At 36.6% G+C, this 21085-nt stretch overlaps 1 protein-coding gene across 2 annotated transcripts in view; it reads left to right on the top strand.

Moving 5' to 3' along the window:
* Nucleotides 1-21085, top strand: part of LOC121315735 (stromal membrane-associated protein 1-like) — an 89605-nt gene that overhangs the window by 59892 nt on the left and 8628 nt on the right. For both annotated transcript variants that reach the window (XM_041250099.1, XM_041250098.1), the window contains 3 exons: nt 6749-6833; nt 15094-15215; nt 19499-19667. In XM_041250099.1, coding sequence (XP_041106033.1) covers nt 6749-6833; nt 15094-15215; nt 19499-19667 — 376 coding nt within the window. The remainder of the gene's footprint in view (nt 1-6748; nt 6834-15093; nt 15216-19498; nt 19668-21085) is intronic.

Here is a 21085-nt window from a genome sequence, read left to right as displayed (position 1 = left end):
CAGGTAGCTCTTTTTTACTTTTTCCATATTGACTTATTGGTAATGGCAATCATCCTTTGTCCTGACCATTTTATACTCTCTAAGAATGTTCATCAACAATCCAGCATTTTATAGACTTTTCTAGAATTAGGTTCTGCATTATCATTGAAATTTCTTCGAACCTTGTAGACAATACTGTCATAGCATCAAAGGGTATGAATACTTTTGAATTAGCGTTTTTGGAGTTTTGCAAAAAAAATTACTGAAATACATAGCTTTTTTCCACAAATCAAAATCCACAAAAGCAAAACTTTTCCTACAAGAGATTTTTCCTATAAAGTTGTTTTTTATTAATTTCTAGAAATTATAAATTCATTGGGGTATGTAAAGTTTTGTGATCACATTTGCTACAATGTCTTATGAACTGTTTAGAACCTGATTTATAACTTAAGAATGGCAATTGAATTGATTGATGTCTGCAGGAAAACAGATTCTTAGCAGATTAAGGGATACTGGTTTGTGTTCATTTTCAGTCAAGCTTCTCCGAATCAATAGGAAATGAGTATATTTGAGTTGAGTTAGTAAAGTCAAATGTAAATGAGCATCCTCATCCGTGGAAAACATGCTTTAAACTAACCACTTCGAATCCCTGAAGCCATTCTGTCTATAAGTAGTCTTGGATACCACACCTACAACAGCTAATCAATACATTTGACAGCTGCTTGGTGGATAATCAATATCTGCTGGATTTAGAGCTCTTTAAGATTCTAGAATTAGCTGAACAGTTTCCCCAGTGTTCCCTGGAGTTGTGAGCTCTGCTGCTTGATTTGATTCTTACTGTTATAGTACTTGTATCAAGGGCACATTGCTGCATTATTATAAAAGTGGTGAAAAAAAATGCAACTAAAGTGCGATTTTAACTGGAATAACGTATTCCAGTGCATACTTCATATGTCATTTTAAAATAAGTGTTTATTGACGTCTTAATTTCAGAGTACCAGCTTGTTTGAATTTTCTGAAGAATCCAGATTAATCATTCTGTGTCATTTAGTACCTCAATTTTCCACACTGCCTTGTTTCTGCAATTCTGGGGAAGCTTGGCAAGCTGGAAAAGATTAACATGTAATGAGCAGAGTATTAAATATAATTTGTTCAGCAATCTATTTTGTATGTATGCAGATAAATATGGCTTTCATTTAGCACCATGTCTGAGGCAATGTGCAGATGCAGACATGTCTCAATTCTGAACAAGATATTGAAAATGAGTGAGAAGCAGACATTCAAGGCAGCAAGATGTAGTTGCAATTGTTATTACTGTCTGATTCTATTAATGTTTTTCACATTACTGTAAATCTTGGTTTTTAAAAGATGGAATCTTTTATAGGCTAATAAGGAAAGGAGATGTGCTGTACAATGTAAATATGACAGACTAGAGACAAGGTGAGTTTTATTGAATATTAATGTCCAAAAACATTCAGTACACAAGTTTGAGAAAAGAAATGACAAAATCCAATGACTTTATGTAAATGGACTACAGTTCCTTCTAATGAGAGCAAAGACTTGGTTTGATTGTTTAATAATGCCTTCTGAACGAATTGCAAATGACTTTGTGCAGGGGGAAATAGGCAAAAGTGAAAAAGTATTCTTAATATCTTACCCACTGAAAGGTGACATCTCAATTAAATTAGCATGCAGAATTGATGTATACTATTACAGTAGATATATTCATTTAACAACTCAGTTCCCTTCAAAGTTGTCATTAACTGAAATTTACCAAGAAGTGAAAAGCCCCAGTTTTTAAGTGTCTTTAGATGGAACGATATATACTGTAGTTCTACAAATATGGCACTGAAATATATCTGTTTTAAATGTTAGTGTTAAAAAATGTAAATGAGAAACAGGAAATACCCAAACACGGAACAGTTTACTTCACATGCGTGTAAAACCAGAGAGCAGGCTTAAATAGTACTACAGAACGATGTACTACAATTCTCCTTACAATAAATGTGTTGTACTTACAATAAATTCTAAAGAAGACCATTTTAAGATAAGAAATTGTCCAACGTTGTCTGCTTTTTACAATGTACGACCTCCCGCTGTAAATCCCTCTGTTTTGCATGGAGCTTCGTAGCCAGTTTCAAAGCCATGATTCTGCCTCAGTCCACCAGAAATATGCAGTTGCGAAGTCAATGTGTTATAAAAGCTGCATGTAGTATGCACATAAATCATGCAAATGCACTGTGTGGCACTGGCAACTAGTAGTAAAGTTGTCAATAAGCGACGTGCAGTTGCTAATATAAGAATTACATTAACATATATGGGATGGGATTGGTTCCTTGAAAATGTAAAAAAAAAAAAAAACGAAAAAAAAAAACGAAAGTTGTCTTTATTAGGGTTGCTAATAATTGGCATCTACTGTGTGTGTGTCTGTGTGTGTGTGTGTGTGTATATATATAATCTCTGAGTTAATTATAACGAACCCCCCTGAGACCTGGAGAAATGTTCATTATATCAGGTTGTTCACTATAATAGGATTTGGTAATTTGCTGTATCAAAATAATGAATAAACGCCCAAATTGAATTGAACGTCTTTATACAGTGTACAGTAGTTCGTTCAAGACAACTTCACATTGATCAACATTTAAACTGTATATTTAAAAAATACAGTAAAGAAATTAACAAATAAGAAGTCCACTTACATGTTGAATACAGTAATTGCATGCCCTTAGTCTTGAAAAACATATCCAGCGTATATTGCTTCATATTTTTTGTGCTTTTCTCAATGCACACTGTTTCAGTCTTGATACCTCCTCACACCTGTTGCTGTGGTTGGAGTTTGAGTTTGCATACATCACACGATTCACACTACAATAGGTTATCTATGAATCAGCCTTATCTTCGAATTAGCCTTTGTTTTAGGGCTTTGTTTTCACTGAAATTATAACACATTCACACTGGAGAAAGTTGTATCGGTCACTTCCGAGATTAGTTTTATCCAGGTAGATTTTATAAAAGTTATCTTTCTAATAGGGCTAATTCCCATTGAAAAAATATATCAAACCTATATTTTGCCCCTCCACTTTTTTTTATATATATATATATATATATATATATATATATATATATATATATATATATAATATATAAATTGTGCCTGTAAATGATGTATGTATTTTGGTTGTGGTTGGCAGGAATGGGGTTTATCCCCAGCCTATCAAAATGCATTTGAGAATGTAGCTGCTCTTTAACGAAGCAATTGGTGCTAATAGGGAACAGTCACATGCTATAAAATTATGTTGTTCCTGTGCAGGAAAAACGCTAAAGTTGTTTCTGTGTCTGGGTCACATATTTTGAAGGGTTCAAACGTAACCTTTGCTACAATATATGTTGTTTCACACTAGGAGTGCCAGTATGAAAGCTGCTTTAGCAAGCAATGTCTGATGACAAAACTAAGCGCCAGCACTACATTTAAAACAAAGCTGAGCAAGGAGTATTTTAACTGTTAACATACATATGTCAACATATCTATCAATAAACAAGCCATATTATAACATTTTGTACATGTTATTGTTTGTTTTTTGCTTAGCACTTCTTTAGTAACCTGCATATTGGAATTATAGGTACTGTACAGTGTTTTGCAGATGTACCACTGGTGCTAAAAAAAAAAAAAAAAAAAAAAATGCTCAGTTAGTAAATCTACATTTTATGTTGAAACACCTGTCTAATTTTGGTTTACTATTACAAAAACAGTGACTTGAAAAAAGATTGAACAGTAAAAATGAGGTTACCCAGAACTACTTGGGGGGGAAAAAAATAAATAAAATAATAAAAAAAAAAAACATCTTGCTACGCTTGGCAGTTCTTCTTTACCTCAGCACCCCCACTTGTAAACAAATTTAGGTGCCCATACTGACAAATGATCTAATGCGTTGGGAAACTAAAAAGTACTGTTTCCACCTTAGATAAACGATTTACACTCCCAATGTACTGTACTTTCTGAAAATACAAACTTGTACAAAAACTCAGTGGGCACTGCAGGCGCCAGCTACTACCTTCCCCAGTACTGTCAGTCTAATTATACACAGCACTGTAATTAAATTTACTGCTAGAATACTTGCACAAGTCCCAATGCATACCTTTTTTCTTCAGAGTAAGCACGTATTAGGAAACATGAAGGCAGCAAACGCCGTATGCGCAGCAAATACACAAACATGAAATACAGTACTTAACAAGTTTAGCATTATCATTATTATTGTTAATAATAATAATAATAATAATAATAATAATAATATTAATACATGTCCTAGTTGTAATTGAGATAGACAGTTGGCTTATCACTGACCCATTGCATAACCCTACACACCTGTCTGTTAAATGTATTGGTGATGAGAGTCTGTAAACAGTCAGGCTGAGTCCGGTGTTGTGTCAAATAGTGTCTTCAGAAGAAGTGCTGTCTGGTCCCCTGGTAATAACAACTTAATGGGCAGGTAGGAAGATTGGAATGTGATGACAGTAGTTTATCTAGTCAGTTTAAAAAAATTAATAACAATACATCAAAATAAAATTACCGCTAAAGTCAGCTCGTGTCCGGGTTCCATTTAAATAGTATTCTGTGTCTTTTACAGGTTAGTAATATTGGCAGTGTCATGTGATGGGAAATTCAGATTTTTATTTTTGTATTGATTTGATTCGGGACTTGGAGATCGGAATTGAACACATTTTATTAACATTGGTATTGACTGTCAAAATACCATACATTCAAATGTGTTTAAATTATGAACTTACAAATTGTTCTGTTGGTGAAAATTGATGCCTGTCTAGTACTACTTGAAACTTTTTGTCTCTATTATGGATGACTTAGTCATAAAGTAATTTTAGAACTGCATAATGGATGGAAAAAATGCAATATACTATCGATCATTTTTCAGTGCGATGTCAGAGTTACCGAGGTGCTAAACGTCACTGGAGCGGTGTTTCGCAGATTCCTTGCTTTCATTTTTATTTTATTTTTTGCCACCTGCCTAAACTTTCTTCTCTAGGTGACTGCCTAGTTTGCCTAAGCCTTGCTCAGGGCCTGCACACACAGACACACACACAAACAAATCATTTAAAGATTGTCAGCTTTGGTTAAGTTTGCTTAAACTGACAGATACTGAGCTTCAAACTAAATGTTTTATTAAAAAAGAGAGATTTTAATGCAGTAATATAAGTAAAATATCAAGTGCTGGAGAGTAAATGATGTTTGATTTGAATTATATGGTGTGTGACCTGCTTTATGAATTAAAAGTAGATTGGCGTACGAAACTTTCACTGAACACTTTAATAATTTGCGACATCTACTGTACAGGAATTGTAGGAAATGACTTATCTTACAGGCAGCCAATAAAATGTTTTGGCAGCCAATAAAATGTATTTAATATATATATATTTAATAAATTATACATGGCTTAATTTTATCCACACATGCTTGGCTGCTTTCTCTGTTTTGTTAGAAGGAATTTAATGTAGTGTGCAAGAGTTTTATTACATGGAACTGGCAGAGATTTTCTTTAAATAAATTGGTGACCCCAAGTGGAGTGACAGGTTAGCTTATTAAAAGTAATTTTGTTTTTTACTTAAGTATCTTTCATACTGTTTTTTTAATGGGCCATGTCCTTACACCATATGCAGAATAACATCACAGAAGTGTGCTTGTGCGTGTGTTTTTTTTTTCTTTTCTTGACGGTGACTGTCATCTTTTGAATGGCACAAACTGAGCATTATTTATTTATTTATTATAATTGGAGGTATATTAAGGATGTGATATTTGCTTATTTTTATCCCTTTTCCTCTCCCTGGGATACATATTAGTTGGTATCTTGGAGGGAAGAGTCATACAGTAGACAGCACCTCCAAAAAATGTTGCATTCTTTTAAACAAGTCAGACAAAAGCATGATGTTTACAGCAAATTGATTGTGAGACTAATTATAAAATGTGAACTGTAGAGGGCGGGGAGAACTGTTGACATTTAGGAAAAGATTATACATTGAGCCATTAGCCTCAGAAATGTGTTTTACATGATGATATGTGACAACTGTCTAATCTACTAGATTTGAGTGAATAAAGTGTATGTACAGTTGGCAAGATGTGATATGCAGATAACTAATCTGTTTCCAGTGTGTGTCCCCTGTATCAAGAATATAGTGATGCACTGAAGCCTTTGAAACCACTGTTAACTAATGCACACTATCGTTAATCTGTACACATGTTTGAAGAGCAGCCCTCTGACCTTTCCTTCTCTGTAGAAATTAGGGGTAATGACGTGACCTTTTTGAGTGTCTGTTATGTATAAAATATGGAACTAAGAAAGGACTAAGACCTGGTTTTTGCTTCTCCCATCTTCTGCAATTTGCTATTTAATATATGCATGAACCATATAGACCATTTATTGTGCCCCTTTTACAATAATATTTTCTCAGTCCCCGTTTCTACACTGTGTAAATGTTTAATGCTTTATCAGACTGATTATTTAAGTGCATTTTCCTTTGTTGGAACATTAAACCTATGTAGCTGTGTAATCAAACCAGTTTTGCCCTGTGTGTTCCCAGACTACAGTATGCATTTTTTTTTTTTCAACAACTTTTAATACATCTGAAGAAAAAGCAATCAACAGTCAGATAAAAAAACACCAGCTATTGAAGAATTGTATGATTTTGTTAAGCGTCCTGATAAGTGTTAGTTGGGGAAAAGCATATAATTTCACCTTTTATTTTGTTTATTTTAATAAAGCCACAGAAGAAGGAAGAGAAGCAGATAGATAGCAGAGTGAGTCCTCTGAAAACTGCAGAACCTGCTATTGATCTTTTAGGACTAGGTAAGTAATTAATAATACATTGTGCCAGATTTTATAGTAGCATCAGGGCTACGAGACCTTTGTTGGAATAAAAGTAAGAGTCTTTTTCTCCTTGTGCCTACAGCTATTGTTAAGTAAGCCAGAAATGGCATGACTGGGAATTGTTATGAAACCAGACTAAAGTAACACCACATCCAGAGATCGATATCTCTCTCTCTCTCTCTCTCTCTCTCTCTCTCTTTCTTCTGTCATTTCTGTCATTCAGAAAAATATACTGGTAATGAACCCCTTGGAGAGAAGGAGCAGCAATCTGTTTCCTTTTAGAGAATCCAGGGTATGTGACATTTCAACATCTGCAATACAATAGCATTTAAAATAAACCCACAATGCGCCTTATTGTAGTCAAAGGCACATCCTGTTATTTAGACCCCCCAACGGGCGGCCGGGCGGGGGGGCGGACGGTAAATAAAATGCATCCTAAAGAAGGCCTTCCTATTAGACAGATTATTGCAGTGTCGGTACCTTATGAAGAGTGTGATTTTATTTATATAAATAAACAAAGACCTCACTACATTTTTTTATTTGAGATATATATACACACACAGTGCATTGCAAAAGTATTCAGACCCCTGACCAATTCTCTCATATTACTGAATTACAAATGGTACATTGAAATTTCGTTCTGTTCGATATTTTATTTTAAATCACTGAAACTCAAAATCAATTATTGTAAGGTGACATTGGTTTTATGTTGGGAAATATTTTTAAGAAAAATAAAAAACTGAAATATCTTGCTTGCATAAGTATTCAACCCCCACACATTAATATTTGGTAGAGCCACCTTTCGCTGCAATAACAGCTTTAAGTCTTTTGGTGTAAGTATGTACCAGCTTTGCACACAATGTCGGAGTGCTTTTGGCCCATTCTTCTTGGCAGATTTGCTCCAGGTTGTTCAGGTTGGTTGGACGACGCTTGTGGACCTCAAGTTTCAAATAGTGCCACAGATTCTCAATGGGATTGAGATCAGGACTTTGACTGGGCAACTGTAGGACATTCACCATTTTGTTCTTGAGCCACTCCAATGTTGCTTTGGTCTTTTGCTTGGGATCCTTGTCCTGCTGAAAGGTGAATTGCCTCCCAAGCGTCAGTTTTTTAGCAGACTGAAGCAGATTCTGTTGCAGTATTTTCCTGTATTTTGCTCCATCCATTCTTCCTTCAACTGTAACAAGATGCCCAGCCCCAGCTGATGAGAAGCATCCCCACAGCATGATGCTGCTACCACCATACTTCACTGTAGGAATGGTGTGTCTTGAGGCATGGGCAGTGTTAGGTTTGCGCCACACGTAGCGCTTTGAATTTTGGCCAAAAAGCTCTATCTTGGTCTTATCTGACCACAAAACCTTCTTCCACATCGCAGCTGGGTCACTCTCATGCTTTCTGGCAAACTCCAAACGTGCTTTCAGATGGTACTTTGAATAACGGCTTCTTTCTTGCCACCCTCCCATACAGGCCAGTGTTATTGAGCTCTTGATATGGTTGACTGGTGCACCATTACTCCACTCCCAGCCACTGAACTCTGTAGCTCTTTCAAAGTGATTGTTGGCCTCTGTGGCTTCGTCTCCTTCTTGTTTGAGCGCTGAGTTTTGAGGGACGGCCTTTTCTTGGCAGTGCCTGGGTGGTGTGATGCAGCTTCCACTTCCTGATTATTGATCCAACTGTGCTCACTGGGATATCCAAACACTTGGATATTATTTTGTACCCTTTCCCTAATCTATGCATTTGTATTACTTTATCTCTAACTTCTGTAGAATGCTCTTTGGTCTTCATTTTCCTTCAGATTCACAGCCTTCCCTGTGATCCTTCAACAGTGGGGTTTTTATCCAGAAAATGTGACAGCAACTTAAATGGTTCACAGGTGGAGGCCAATGGTAAGGTAATTGTGTCCTCGTTAGGGCAATTTCTTTCATCGGTGCAAACTGGGAACTTCCACAGCACAGGGGTTGAATACTTATGCAAGCAAGATATTTCAGTTTTTAATTTTTCTTAAATATTTCCTAACATAAAACCAATGTCACCTTACAATAATTGATTCTGAGTTTCAGTGTTTAAAAATAAAATATCAAACAGAACGAAATTTCAATGTACCATTTGTAATTCGTTAATATGAGAGAATTGGTCAGGGGTCTGAATACTTTTGCAAGGCACTATATATATATATATATATATATATATATATATATATATATATATATATATATATATATATATATATATATATATATATACACACACACACACACACACACACACACACACACACACACACACACACACACACGTGTGTGTGTATGTACGTATGTATATGTGTGTGTGCATGTAGATGTAATGCAGCCATTGTTTTGTAGCTGACAGGTGGCAAAATGTTTGTTTGATTTTTAGGCAAAGATTTGACTCCTGCAAAGGTCTGCCCTACTTTCATCTTTTAGGTTGTCAGCTATAATGCACTCTTTTTTTCCTGGGAGAATGGCAAGCAAGGCAGCCATCTGTTTTACAGTTGTCTCTGAAATACACTATATTGAGAAAATACACTAACTGACTCCACAAGGACTTAATTATAATTGTTTATCCTAAGGCAAATTTGTGGTTGCTGTAGCATTCCAGAAAGCAAGTCATTTCATCATTGTTTGTCATCAGTCTACCAATAGATTAGGGAAAGTGTTTGATGCCAAATATCATTGACTCGGTTTTTGACAGGTTGATTTCATAAAACATACAGAAAAATAACACCCAGTTTTGTGGGGGTTTTTTGTTTTGTTTTGTTTTTTCACTTGACAAACCTTCTGTAAAGAATTGTGTAGTCAAACTGCTCAATGATTTAGATCTACCATGTAATAGGATTTAAAAGTAATTTTTGGTTTTGATTTCTCAAACCACATATTTTATCCCTTCGAAGATTAGGTATATGGAAACCTAAATCCAGCTTCATCTTTTACTTACAGGATTCAGTGTTGAGATGTGAGAAACATGCCAATCAGAACTGGGTCAATATTTACTGTGTCATTCCCATTGAGGGATTATGCTATCTGTGTTATATTAGTCAGTCCAAATTATTTTTTTTTGCACAGTTATTAAAAGTTTTTGTTATTTTTTTTTAGATCAAGAATGTGTTTTTTTACCGTAAGTGTATATGTGGCAAAGTGGTTGATTTTATACAGGTGCAGGAGTTTTAGAAATGCTTTTATTTTGTATTTCTGGTAACCAAACAATAATTCCCTGGCAGTACACACCAATGTGTACAACATGGGTATATAACAAGAACAGATAGTAAATAATAAACAATAAATAAACAGTATCCATCCCACAATAATACAATTACAAACAAACAAAACACAACACTCAAGAATTCAGAATTTTATGCACTTTTACTGGCTTCTCGGTTCTTACTCTCTACAAACCAATGCTAAGGAACAGATTACAATTCTCCGTCCCCTTTTAAGCTGGCTCGCATGAACACTTGGTAGACGAGTGCAGCTGCCTCTACAATCTGTGGCTGCTACGTTGTTTCCATTCCGGGTCAATACGTTCTTGCAACGGAATCTTGACGCCTTCCAGACTGACCGATTTCCTGACCCAGAGAAAGAACTGTTAGGCCAGCCCGTCCAAAGAACTCTGTTCTTGCTGCTTACCGCCATCACAGGTCAGGCGAGAGATTTACAACCTAGATTCATTGTATTTCTGCCACAGCATAACATCAGCATACAACTGCAATAAATCAAATACGTCACCAATAAATTAGGCCATCACTTGAGTTTAGTGGTTGATTTTTGAAAGGGTTTTAAATTGATCCCATCAGTGATTTAAAGAAGTGTGATACCCCTGCAATCTTTATTATATATATATATATTTATATATATATATATATATATATATATATATATATATATATATATATATATACACACACACATTACTGTGCAAACATTTTAGGCAGGTGTGAAAAAATGCTGTAAAGTAAGAATGCTTTCAAAAATAGTTTATATTTATATTTATCAATTAACAAAATGCAAAGTGAGTGAACAGAAGAAAAATCTACATCAAATCAATATTTGGTGTGACCACCCTTTGCCTTCAGAACAGCATCAATTCTTCTAGGTACACTTGCACACAGTTTTTGAAGGAACTCGGCAGGTAGGTTGGCCCAAACATCTTGGAGAACTAACCACAGTTCTTCTGTGGATTTAAGCAGCCTCAGTTGCTTCTCTCTCTTCATGTAATCCCAGACAGACTCGATGATGTTGAGATCAGGGCTCTGTGGGGGCCATACCATCACTTCCAGGACTCCTTGTTCTTCTTTACGCTGAAGATAGTTCTTAATGACTTTGGCTGTATGTTTGGGGTCGTTGTCATGCTGCAGAATAAATCTGGGGCCAATCAGATGCCTCCCTGATGGTATTGCATGATGGATAAGTATCTGCCTGTACTTCTCAGCATTGAGGAGACCATTAATTCTGACCAAATCCCTAACTCCATTTGCAGAAATGCAGCCCCAGACTTGCAAGGAACCTCCACCATGCTTCACCTTTGCCTGCACTCATTCGTATACTGCTGTCCAGCCCTTCGGCGAACAAACTGCCAAATATTTCAAATTTTGACACATCAATCCAGAGCACCTGCTGCCATTTTTCTGCACCCCAGTTCCTGTTTTTCGTGCAAGTTGAGTTGCTTGGCCTTGTTTCCACATTGGAGGTATGGCTTTTTGGCCACAAGTCTTCCATGAAGGCCACTTCTGACCAGACTTCTCCAGACAGTAGATGGGTGTACCAGGGTCCCACTGTTTTCTGCCAATTCTGAGCTGATGGCACTGCTGGACATCTTCCGATTGCGAAGGAAAGTAAGCATGATGTGTCTTTTATTGAGAAAAAGATTATATATTAAAAATACAAAACTGAAAGATCATAATTGGATGTGTCTCCACCCCCCTGAGTTAATACTTGGTGGAAGCACCTTTGGCAGCAATTACAGTTGTGAGTCTGATGGGATAGGTCACTCACGACTTTGCACACCTAGATTTGGCAATATTTGACCATTCTTCATTACAAAACTGTTCAAGCACTGTCATGTTACTTGGAGGGTTGATGAACAGCAGTCTTCAAGTAATGCCACAAATTTGATTGGATTTAGGTTGGGGCACTGACTGGGTATCTCAAGGACATTTACCTTTTTGTTCCTTAGCCACTCCAGTGTAGCTTTGGCTGTGTGCTTTGGGGCATTGTCATGTTGAAAGGTGAACTTTCGTCCAGTCTTGACTATGAAAGTTTGTAGCTCTTGCAAAGTTGCCATTGGCCTCTTGGTAGCCTCTCTGATCAGTCTCCTTCTTGCTTATTCATCCAGTTTGAATGGATAGCCTAATCTAGGCAGGGTCTTGGTGGTGCCGTACACCTTTCACATCTTAATAATCGTCTTGATCGTGCTCCAAGGGATATTCAAGGCCTTTGATATTTTTTTGTGCCTTTCAACAACTTTGTCCCAGAGTTCTTTTGAAAGCTCCTTGGTGCTCATGGTTGAGTCTTTGCTTTGAAATGCATTGCCCAGCAGAAGGAACCTACAGGAACTGCTGAATTTATCCTGAAATCATGTGAATTACTACAATTTAACACCAGTGGAGGCCACTTAACTTGGTGTGTGATTTTGAAGGTGATTGGTTACACCTGAGCTAATTTTAGAATTGCTATTACAAGGGGGGTGGACACTTATCCAACCAAGCTATTTCAGTTTTTATTTTTAATTCATTTTCTAGAAATTTCTAGAATATTTTTTCACTTGGAAGTTATGAGGTAGGATGTGTAGATAAATGAAAAAAAAAAACAATTTTAGTGCATTTTTATTCCAGGCTACAAGGCAACAAAAGGTGAAAATTTTGAAATATATAAATATAAATAAATAAATTCAGTAGCATCGCAAACTAATCTTGCTAATCTCGGCCCTTGGAATGCCCCTTACGACTGCCCGTGGCTAGTTTAGTGTTTTCCATAAAACTTGTGTTTACTGTTGATAACTGTTGAGGGTACAAGAGTACTGCGCTCACAGATTTTTACACACATTATATATGATATTAAAATAATCGCTGCAATAGTTTTTACTAGTATGTTTTGTGCACTACAGCCTGTTGTTTGTTGTGTCCCACTGCTGCCTTGTGCCCCGCGTGAAGCCAGCGACTCGAGTCGCTCCTTCCCAGGGAACCCAGGGATCTCCCCCCATGTTGCATTAGCTCCGACTGAATTATTTTTTTTTTTTTGTTTTGGCTTGGACTAAAAATATGAAACGTTTTATATTTATGCAGTTGTTTACTGTATTTGTTGAGTTTTTTTCTCTTGTGTTTTAATTTCTTTTACAGATACTACGCACAGGCCTGTCTACAACATGGTGCTATAGCACACGTGCAGCAGGAGCAGCTGCTGGGCTCAGCAGCACTGCGCAGGACCATGATACTTACTTCGGTTGTGATTGCTTGCAATCTTTTCCACAGTTTTGGTGACAGTTTTAGCATTACCATTATGAAGGCTATTAGTACTATTCTAACAAGCAGGCTTCCCTCAGTCTCGTCATGACTTACTCAGTCAGGCACAAGGATTGTTTCATCCCAACCCATCGAAGTTGCAGCTCTGGATTTGGCCCCTGGCTGCATTTGAGCCACCTGGGGCTTTCTAATAGGGTCATTGACACCCTGAAAAAATGCCAGAGCACCGTCCACGCGTTCCCAGTACGGATACAAGTGGGGTGTTTTCAGGCATTGTGTCTGCCTCGTGGGTTTGACCCTACCACCTGTCCCGTGGCAGTTGCACTGCAATTTTTGCAGGACCTTTTTGACGAGGGGAAATCCCTCTCCATGTTTTTAAGGTCTATCTGGCAGCCATTTCGGCTCGCCGTGTCAAAATTGACTTTGTCTCCCCAGGACCTCGCTTCCTGCCAGGGTAATTTTTGAAAGGCTTTGTTCCTCGCTGGAGTCTAAACGTGGTGCTTAATGCACTCGTGAACCCTCCATTTGAGCCCATGCATTCAGTTGAGTTGACATTTTTATTGTTCAAAGCAGCTTTCTTCTTTATTGTAACCTCCTTAAAACGGTTGAGTGAGATGAACGCTATTTGATCCTCTGACGTCTAAACATACCTACTGTATCCTGGGATGCAATGTAGGGCTGCTTATTACAGTGTCAAAGCAAAACCGCATTTTAATCAAAATATTGTGTATTTCCAAGTAAATAGTACCGGAAAATATTGAATAGTAGACAACAAATCGGGTAAAATCAGTAAAACCAAGGTACAGTTAAAAAAAAAAAAATTAAATAATTAAATAAATAAGTCCTGTAATTTTTTTCAGTGAATGGGGAAAAAAATGGAAATGTGGAACACTAAGTATATTTGGCAATGCTTGCAATAATGTGCAGTGCATATATTGTTTGAAGTGGCAATAAAGGGTATAGAGAATTAAAGAAATGGGAAGCATTTCTGGAGGTCTGACTATGTTAAACCGTCATTATTACCAGGTGCGATTCTCATGACAAACCTGTTTCAGAGTCTTCCTTCCTTTTGATGGCATTGATATTTGTCGAGTTTTACCTTAGTAGCTTGCTTGCATCTGATTCTGTAACTGGTTAATCCCTTAGAGAGGTCTGGTATTTTCAGTCAGAACTTAATTATTATATATTAAATATGCATCTTATAAATTGTGAAATGGAAGGATTTAAGTATATGTATGTATTTATGTATTTATGTATGTATGCGTGTGTGTGTGTGTGTGTATATACACACACACACACACACACACACACACACACACACACACATATGTATATATATATATATATATATATATATATATATATATATATATATATATATATATATATACATACACATACACACACATATGTGTGTGTGTGTGTATATATATATATATATATATATCCTTGTGTAACTGCAGTGAGACTGTTATTCACTGTCCATCTTAAATCAATGATTTGAATCTTTAAATATTCCTCCATGTCAGCTTCTATTACACAATTGTTACAGTTGCAGAATATTTTTGAAAGCAGTGCGATGCAAAGAGAGAGAGAGACAGTCTAGAATGGTCTTCATATGCAGATGAGAAAAACTTAGTAAATTAATGTAACTTTAATTTTAAATGCAAAAACTAAATGCTTCGGAGTACATGATTCTGGAATAGTTTTACAATTCATTGTAAAGTGTTTTTATTTATTTATTTATTTATTTTAATTTTCAAGATGCCCCAGCTGTTGCAAATGGAAGCAGTGCCACGACTAATGCACCTTTGAGTGATGATCTGGATATCTTCGGTCCTATGGTTTCAAATCCGCTTCCATCTTCTACCACACCGTTTACTCAGGTAGGCTCAAGGACATTGCTCATACTGTTATATTTCATCCTTTAAATTCAGCTGGTGGATTTTACATAAGGCTTTCCAACTCCTTATGACCACTTACTGCACAGCCTAACCAGACAGGCTTTCCTAAACATGGATTTTCTTCAGATTATATTCATTATAGAACACCAGGGGGTCTGAATAATGTTACATTCTTTCATGGTCTAAAGTGACAAAATTGCAGCACACTGACATTTACATGTTAAACATGACCAGTGGGAAATAGCTGACTCAATTTTCAATTTCCTCAGTGTACAAAGAAGATTACATTTCTCTTTCTAGTTGCAGGAGAAATGGCTTTGTAAGGTCTCTGATAGATTAAATTATGCTGAGTGAAATGGTATTTGCATATTATCATACTTTGTTAGAGAAACTGCACTCTGGGATAAGGTTAATTTAGCATTTCTTCAGATTTCTAATGTGTTCTCTGTTTCTCCCCCACAGTGAACCACAGCTTTTCTCCATTAAAAATTCAAAATTCAAAAATCTAAAAAAAATAAAAAATAAAAAATGGTATATTTGATGATAAAGCAGCTTACATCTGAGTGTTTATGCAAATACAAGTGTAGAAGACAAGAAAAAAATGGATACCTCTTACATGTTATGGCTTTGCAAAGAAATCATCTGGGACTCCTGAGAGTTTGAGGATAAAGAGCAATTTGTCTTTGATCTGTGAATGTAGTGAGACCACCAGGCCTTGTGTGTTTCAGAGGGTTCCTGTGAGATAACTCTGCTGCTGTTTAACTGATCTGGGAATTGAGCAAGTGTCTAACAAAATCATTTTCCACTTAAAGTGATGTTTTATTGAAATATGTACTGGGAAAGTGTTTCTGCTTTGTAGACTATAAAATGTGTAATGTGCTTCTGTTCATATAGTAGTGCCTTTTTGATACTGGCTTGCATTATCAAACAAAAACTATTAAACCTATTTTTATTATGGCTTCCTTGGAGGTTATTTTTTAATAAAATGTGAAATAGGTACATGTACAGTATATAGATAACAACAGTATTATGTGTATATATAAAGATTTTGGTACCCAAATACATTCCAAAACCAAAGGTGCTACAGAAAAAATACCTGACATTATATAGTTTTTTCTTTTTTTAATGCATATAATATATAGTTTAATACATTTCCTACTCGACAAGATTTTGTTTGTTTGCATGCATATATCAAAGGGTGTTGTGGAGTGTTCTCCATTGTTTTACCCCTCACACAGAGACTTTATCATGTGCTTCTCTTGTATATATTATATTCCTTAAGAACAGCAAGAGAACTGGAAATCTTATTAGCTACATTAGAAGTGTCTGAGCTTGCAATGTTTGGTATGTAGTGTTAAAGTATATTTTCGATCAGCTAGGCAAACTAGCTAATAAAAACATGATATGTTCTTATTATAATCGCCTAGGAGCTTGGAGAATAATTTATATTCAAGGTCAGCACAGGTAAATCCGGAACTGGCTACCTGGGTATTTTTCACATCTTTTTCAGGTAATAATTAAAAGAAGAAAATATATATATTAAAAAAAAAAAAAAAAAAAATACATATATTAGTGTTAAGTGCATGATACCTATTTAAATCTGTATAGTACACATACAGTTCCTTTTTCAGGACTGGAAATATCAAAATAATAATTTCATTGCTCATTTCTTGTAAAGACACAGACACATCTGAATTGTGTTCATTGCGGTTTTCTTTTGAAACTGCTCCAATCACATGAAAACAATTTGTTATTTTCCTCATCTTGTTTTGACAAGTTTTCAAACTTAATCTGCAAAACAGTTAACACGTTAATCGCAGAAGATAACAGCAATCTAATTTGCAGCCCTGTATATTAGGGCTGGGACGATAGTGTTGTGTTTTTGGGGTTTTTTTTGCTATCAATGCATCATTTGTTTCAGAATGCAAAAGAAACGTGTAAATAATAAGTACATATTTTCATCAAATCTAATCATGAAAAGTAAATGTTGTCTTGACAGCAACCGTGGAACACAAGAATAACTATTTACAAGTCCAGCTGAGTTTGTTCACAAGCATCCCTGCTTTGCTGAACACACGCTCACTCGGGACCGCTGTTGCAGGGATACTTAACATACTCTTTGCCAAGGCTGCTAGGTTGGGAAACGTGTCTTGTTATTTTTCCACCAAATCAGGGGATCTTCGCAGATGTTTAATGGAGTTTCAGAAGCATAAATTGTCATCTCTTGTTGGATTAAGGTTTCCTTGGAAGTAGTGTGTGTTTGTTGCCGTCCACGAGGTAAAAATTCCATTGCTTGTTCGGTCTTTGTTTTCTTTTTAACAGGTTAAGTCCTCTGTGTTGCACTCACTTGTACATGCACGATTTCAGTCATTTTCGGGGTTGTCCTCCACCAGCCTCATTAGTTCATAAGACAGTGCTTCAGACGTGGGCATTGGCCTGCTCAGATAGGAAATCCAGATGGCGAAATCATGTGGTCAAGAAATTACACAAAAAGCAGTGGCATAACCTCATTACTTGGTTCATTCAGCTGATGTAAACAAAATCACTGAGACAAATTACTCACTAGCTTGTCTCTCAAACTATGTGTAACTGGAATTAGCAAATCAGTTGAATTAGAAGACAACGATGTTTCCTCTTCATCAGGAACTTCAGTCTGTGTTTTATCCCTGTTACAAGTGGCTACAAAGAACTAGCCGTAACGTTCGAATGGCTGTAGTAGAGGTAGTATCTCAGCCATTAGCTTCCACTGCTCAGTCGTGGGATTTAAACTAGCTGTGCCAAACTTTTTGGTCAAATACTTTTCTGATGTTCAATGTCCGTCCTCAAAACACGATATACATCACGTTAAATACAACTCAAATGATAGTTTCTTTCCATAACGTGCTATACTTCTAATTTAGCAAAATCCGACACATCCACTGAGCCAATCGGCGTGCAGTGTCGCTGTCGTGTAACCCTATTTAATCTTGTAAATGGTGATTTTATGATTAAATGATGAATAACTAAAAAAAAATGCAAGAGTCAATTTTCTAACGGGGTGTAGCAATGGTGAATAAGCATTCACAAATTATGCTTAGAAAACTATCACTCGATCGGAACTGTGAAACCTCGCGTCATCTCCCTTGCAATGCCAACCCCACTTAATGGTGTTTTACCTCTGTGTGGGATGCGAAGTTTGTTTTAATTTACGGAAATGCGTTGCATCTTTAGAAGTAAGCGTAAAGTAATTTTACAAAAATGTGGAGATTTATACTTGGTTACAACCCTGACTAAAGATGTCGTTAGCAAAGGGGGCCGGTTGTACTAACGAGGTCAAACAATAGGTCAAAAAAAGAAGCCAAGTTAGAAGCAACAATTGTGTGAATGTTGGGCCCCAGCATCTTTCTAATTGTGGCTATTTGCTTGGTGCTTGTCAAGGTTGCCCCAGTTGCTTCTCCTGACTTGGGCTTTTGTGTTTGATATCACCACTTTAAACATCTGTTGCCTTTTTCTAACTTGTTGTTTTGCATTGACAATGTTTTTGTTATAGATATACTATGCAGGACTTTGTGGTGATTCAAGTTCTGCGCTGGAGATGACCTCTTAATCGAAGGGAATAGAAAACGAACGTGCATGATAAAAATAACTAAACCACTAAAGACAGTATTTACCAGCAAGATGCTTTTAAAATATGCCAATCTGGCAGCACTACGGGAGTAGCCTATACAAGTTGCATTCATTACCTATTAAATGTTACCTCAAGCTCAATTAACAAATAAAGCAGGAATTTGTATCTTTTTTTTTAATTTTTTTTTTTTTTTAAGAAATCAATATTTTGTTGGCGTTCCAGAACTTTTGGGTTTAGGACTATACCACCACTGAGGGGCAAGCGTTGAGAAGGAGTCCCGCCTCCGCCCCCTTCCAGCCCCCCCCTCAGGGTCTTTTTTGAGATCATCTCCGATGGGGCTCCCCCCCCCGCTCCTAGCATGTTTGCCGGAGGTGGTGGAGCAGAGGAGGCGAGGGCGGTGTAGGGAGAAATGATAGTCTGGAGATAGGAGGGAGCAGAAAGGTCAAGACAGCAATAGGCGAGTACAAGAGTTTTGAATTGGATTCAAGCAACGATAGGGAGACAATGCAGAGAGCGGAGCAGCGGTGTAGCGTGGGAGAAATGAGGAAGGGATGAGCTGCTTATCTGACAAGATATATATTTCAGCGTTTTATGTTGTGAACAAGTTAATTGCTTTCATGAGCTTTGTGTATTTATAGATTTGACCCTTGTTTCGCAGGCCACTTCCAGTAAGCCAACAGCTGCCACCTCTGCTGCAGTGTCAGGGGATATGGATCTATTTACTGAGGCAACCATCAAATCAGAGGAGTCAGCAAAGAAGCCCCTCTCAAAGGACTCTATATTATCACTGTACAGCACCGGGAGTATGCAGCAGCAGACAGCTCCTGGTATTGCATCCTTTTAAATATTATCTCTTGAATCATTGCAATTTAAACTTAGAAGCCACTACATAGCCCAATTAGATACAATTGGAATTTTGAACATTTAATTACCCAGAGCTGTTTGAACTAGGCTATGTCTTAAGACTACTGTATACATAATATTGTGTAACTGTATTATTAGAAATACAGTACACGCTGGTCAGTTTTAAAAACCTGGAATTGACGCAGTTATGCAGAAAAAGCTAATGGTTCTTGATTGTGGGGAATTGTCTACATTCCCTGTTTGTTTATATATACACTTCAATGGAAGGAATCCACACATTCTAAATACGGTTAAGCTAGAGGGATGTAATCCCCTTAGAATTTTTGTAACCGCGTCGCAAAAACAAATCAAACAATATCACTCTGTGAGGGAGCACCCTCACTTGGGCATGACTGTTTACAATGAGTCGTGGTGTTGTGCTATGTTATATATAACTTACTCTGAGGTGTTTTTATTGTTGCATTGTGAAGCCATGTTAGTTTAATTCCGTGTGCAGAGAGGACTGACCAGTATGTGAACCAGTGTTTAACATTATTTAAAAGAAAGTAAATGCTTGTACCTGAAAAACAAAAGTGTCTCTGTGATCCTGACGTGCGAGGTGGACATGTCACCCAATCACACACTCCATCAGCTATTTACAAAATGTCGTTTAAAGTCAATTTCAACCTTTTTAATAAGATGTCAGTTGAGGAATGGTTAAATCAAAACCTCCTGGAAAATACGAGCACCTCTGAGATGTCTACAGCCGCTATAAGTAGCACAGAGAGAAGTACTGCTGGACAAACTGAAAAACCTACCATCAGTACTGCTAGTAGTGCTAGACATGGGAGCGTTACCAAACAGCGACTTGATTTAATTGAAATAGAAAGAACTAAAAAAAAAAAAAATACCAGAAAACAAACAGCTTGGGCAATTAATGCTTTTCAAGACTGGTTTAAGGAAAATAGAATAAAAACACACTTTTTGAGGAAAACACTTGCAGAGTTTAAATGAATATCTCGGAGAATTGTGTGCAACCGTCAAAAATAGAGGGACAAAGTATGGTATATCGAGTTATATTTCTTTGACAGCGAAAATATTCAAATCAATCGCCAAGGAAAAGACGACGACGTTGTTGTTACAATCTTTTTTTTCCCCGAACTTTGTCCTATTTTCACAGAAGCATTTTTGCGCACTAATAATAATAGTAGTAGTGGTAGTAATAATACACTTTATTTACAATCCTTTGTTCTCTGTTTATTCAAATAAAAGTATAGTTTTAAAAATGCTTTTTTGTACTCATTTTAGAGTGCTTATGTGAAAGGATGCTCCATTGAAACACATTTTCCTTAAATATGTTATTTTATGCAGTTAACTATCTGCCCATTTTAATTCACCGTTC

Source organism: Polyodon spathula, chromosome 5 (genome assembly GCF_017654505.1).
Source record: "Polyodon spathula isolate WHYD16114869_AA chromosome 5, ASM1765450v1, whole genome shotgun sequence".
Taxonomy (NCBI): Eukaryota; Metazoa; Chordata; class Actinopteri; order Acipenseriformes; family Polyodontidae; genus Polyodon; species Polyodon spathula.
Note: the sequence above shows the minus strand (reverse complement) of the source record. Positions and strands in the feature narration are given on the sequence as shown.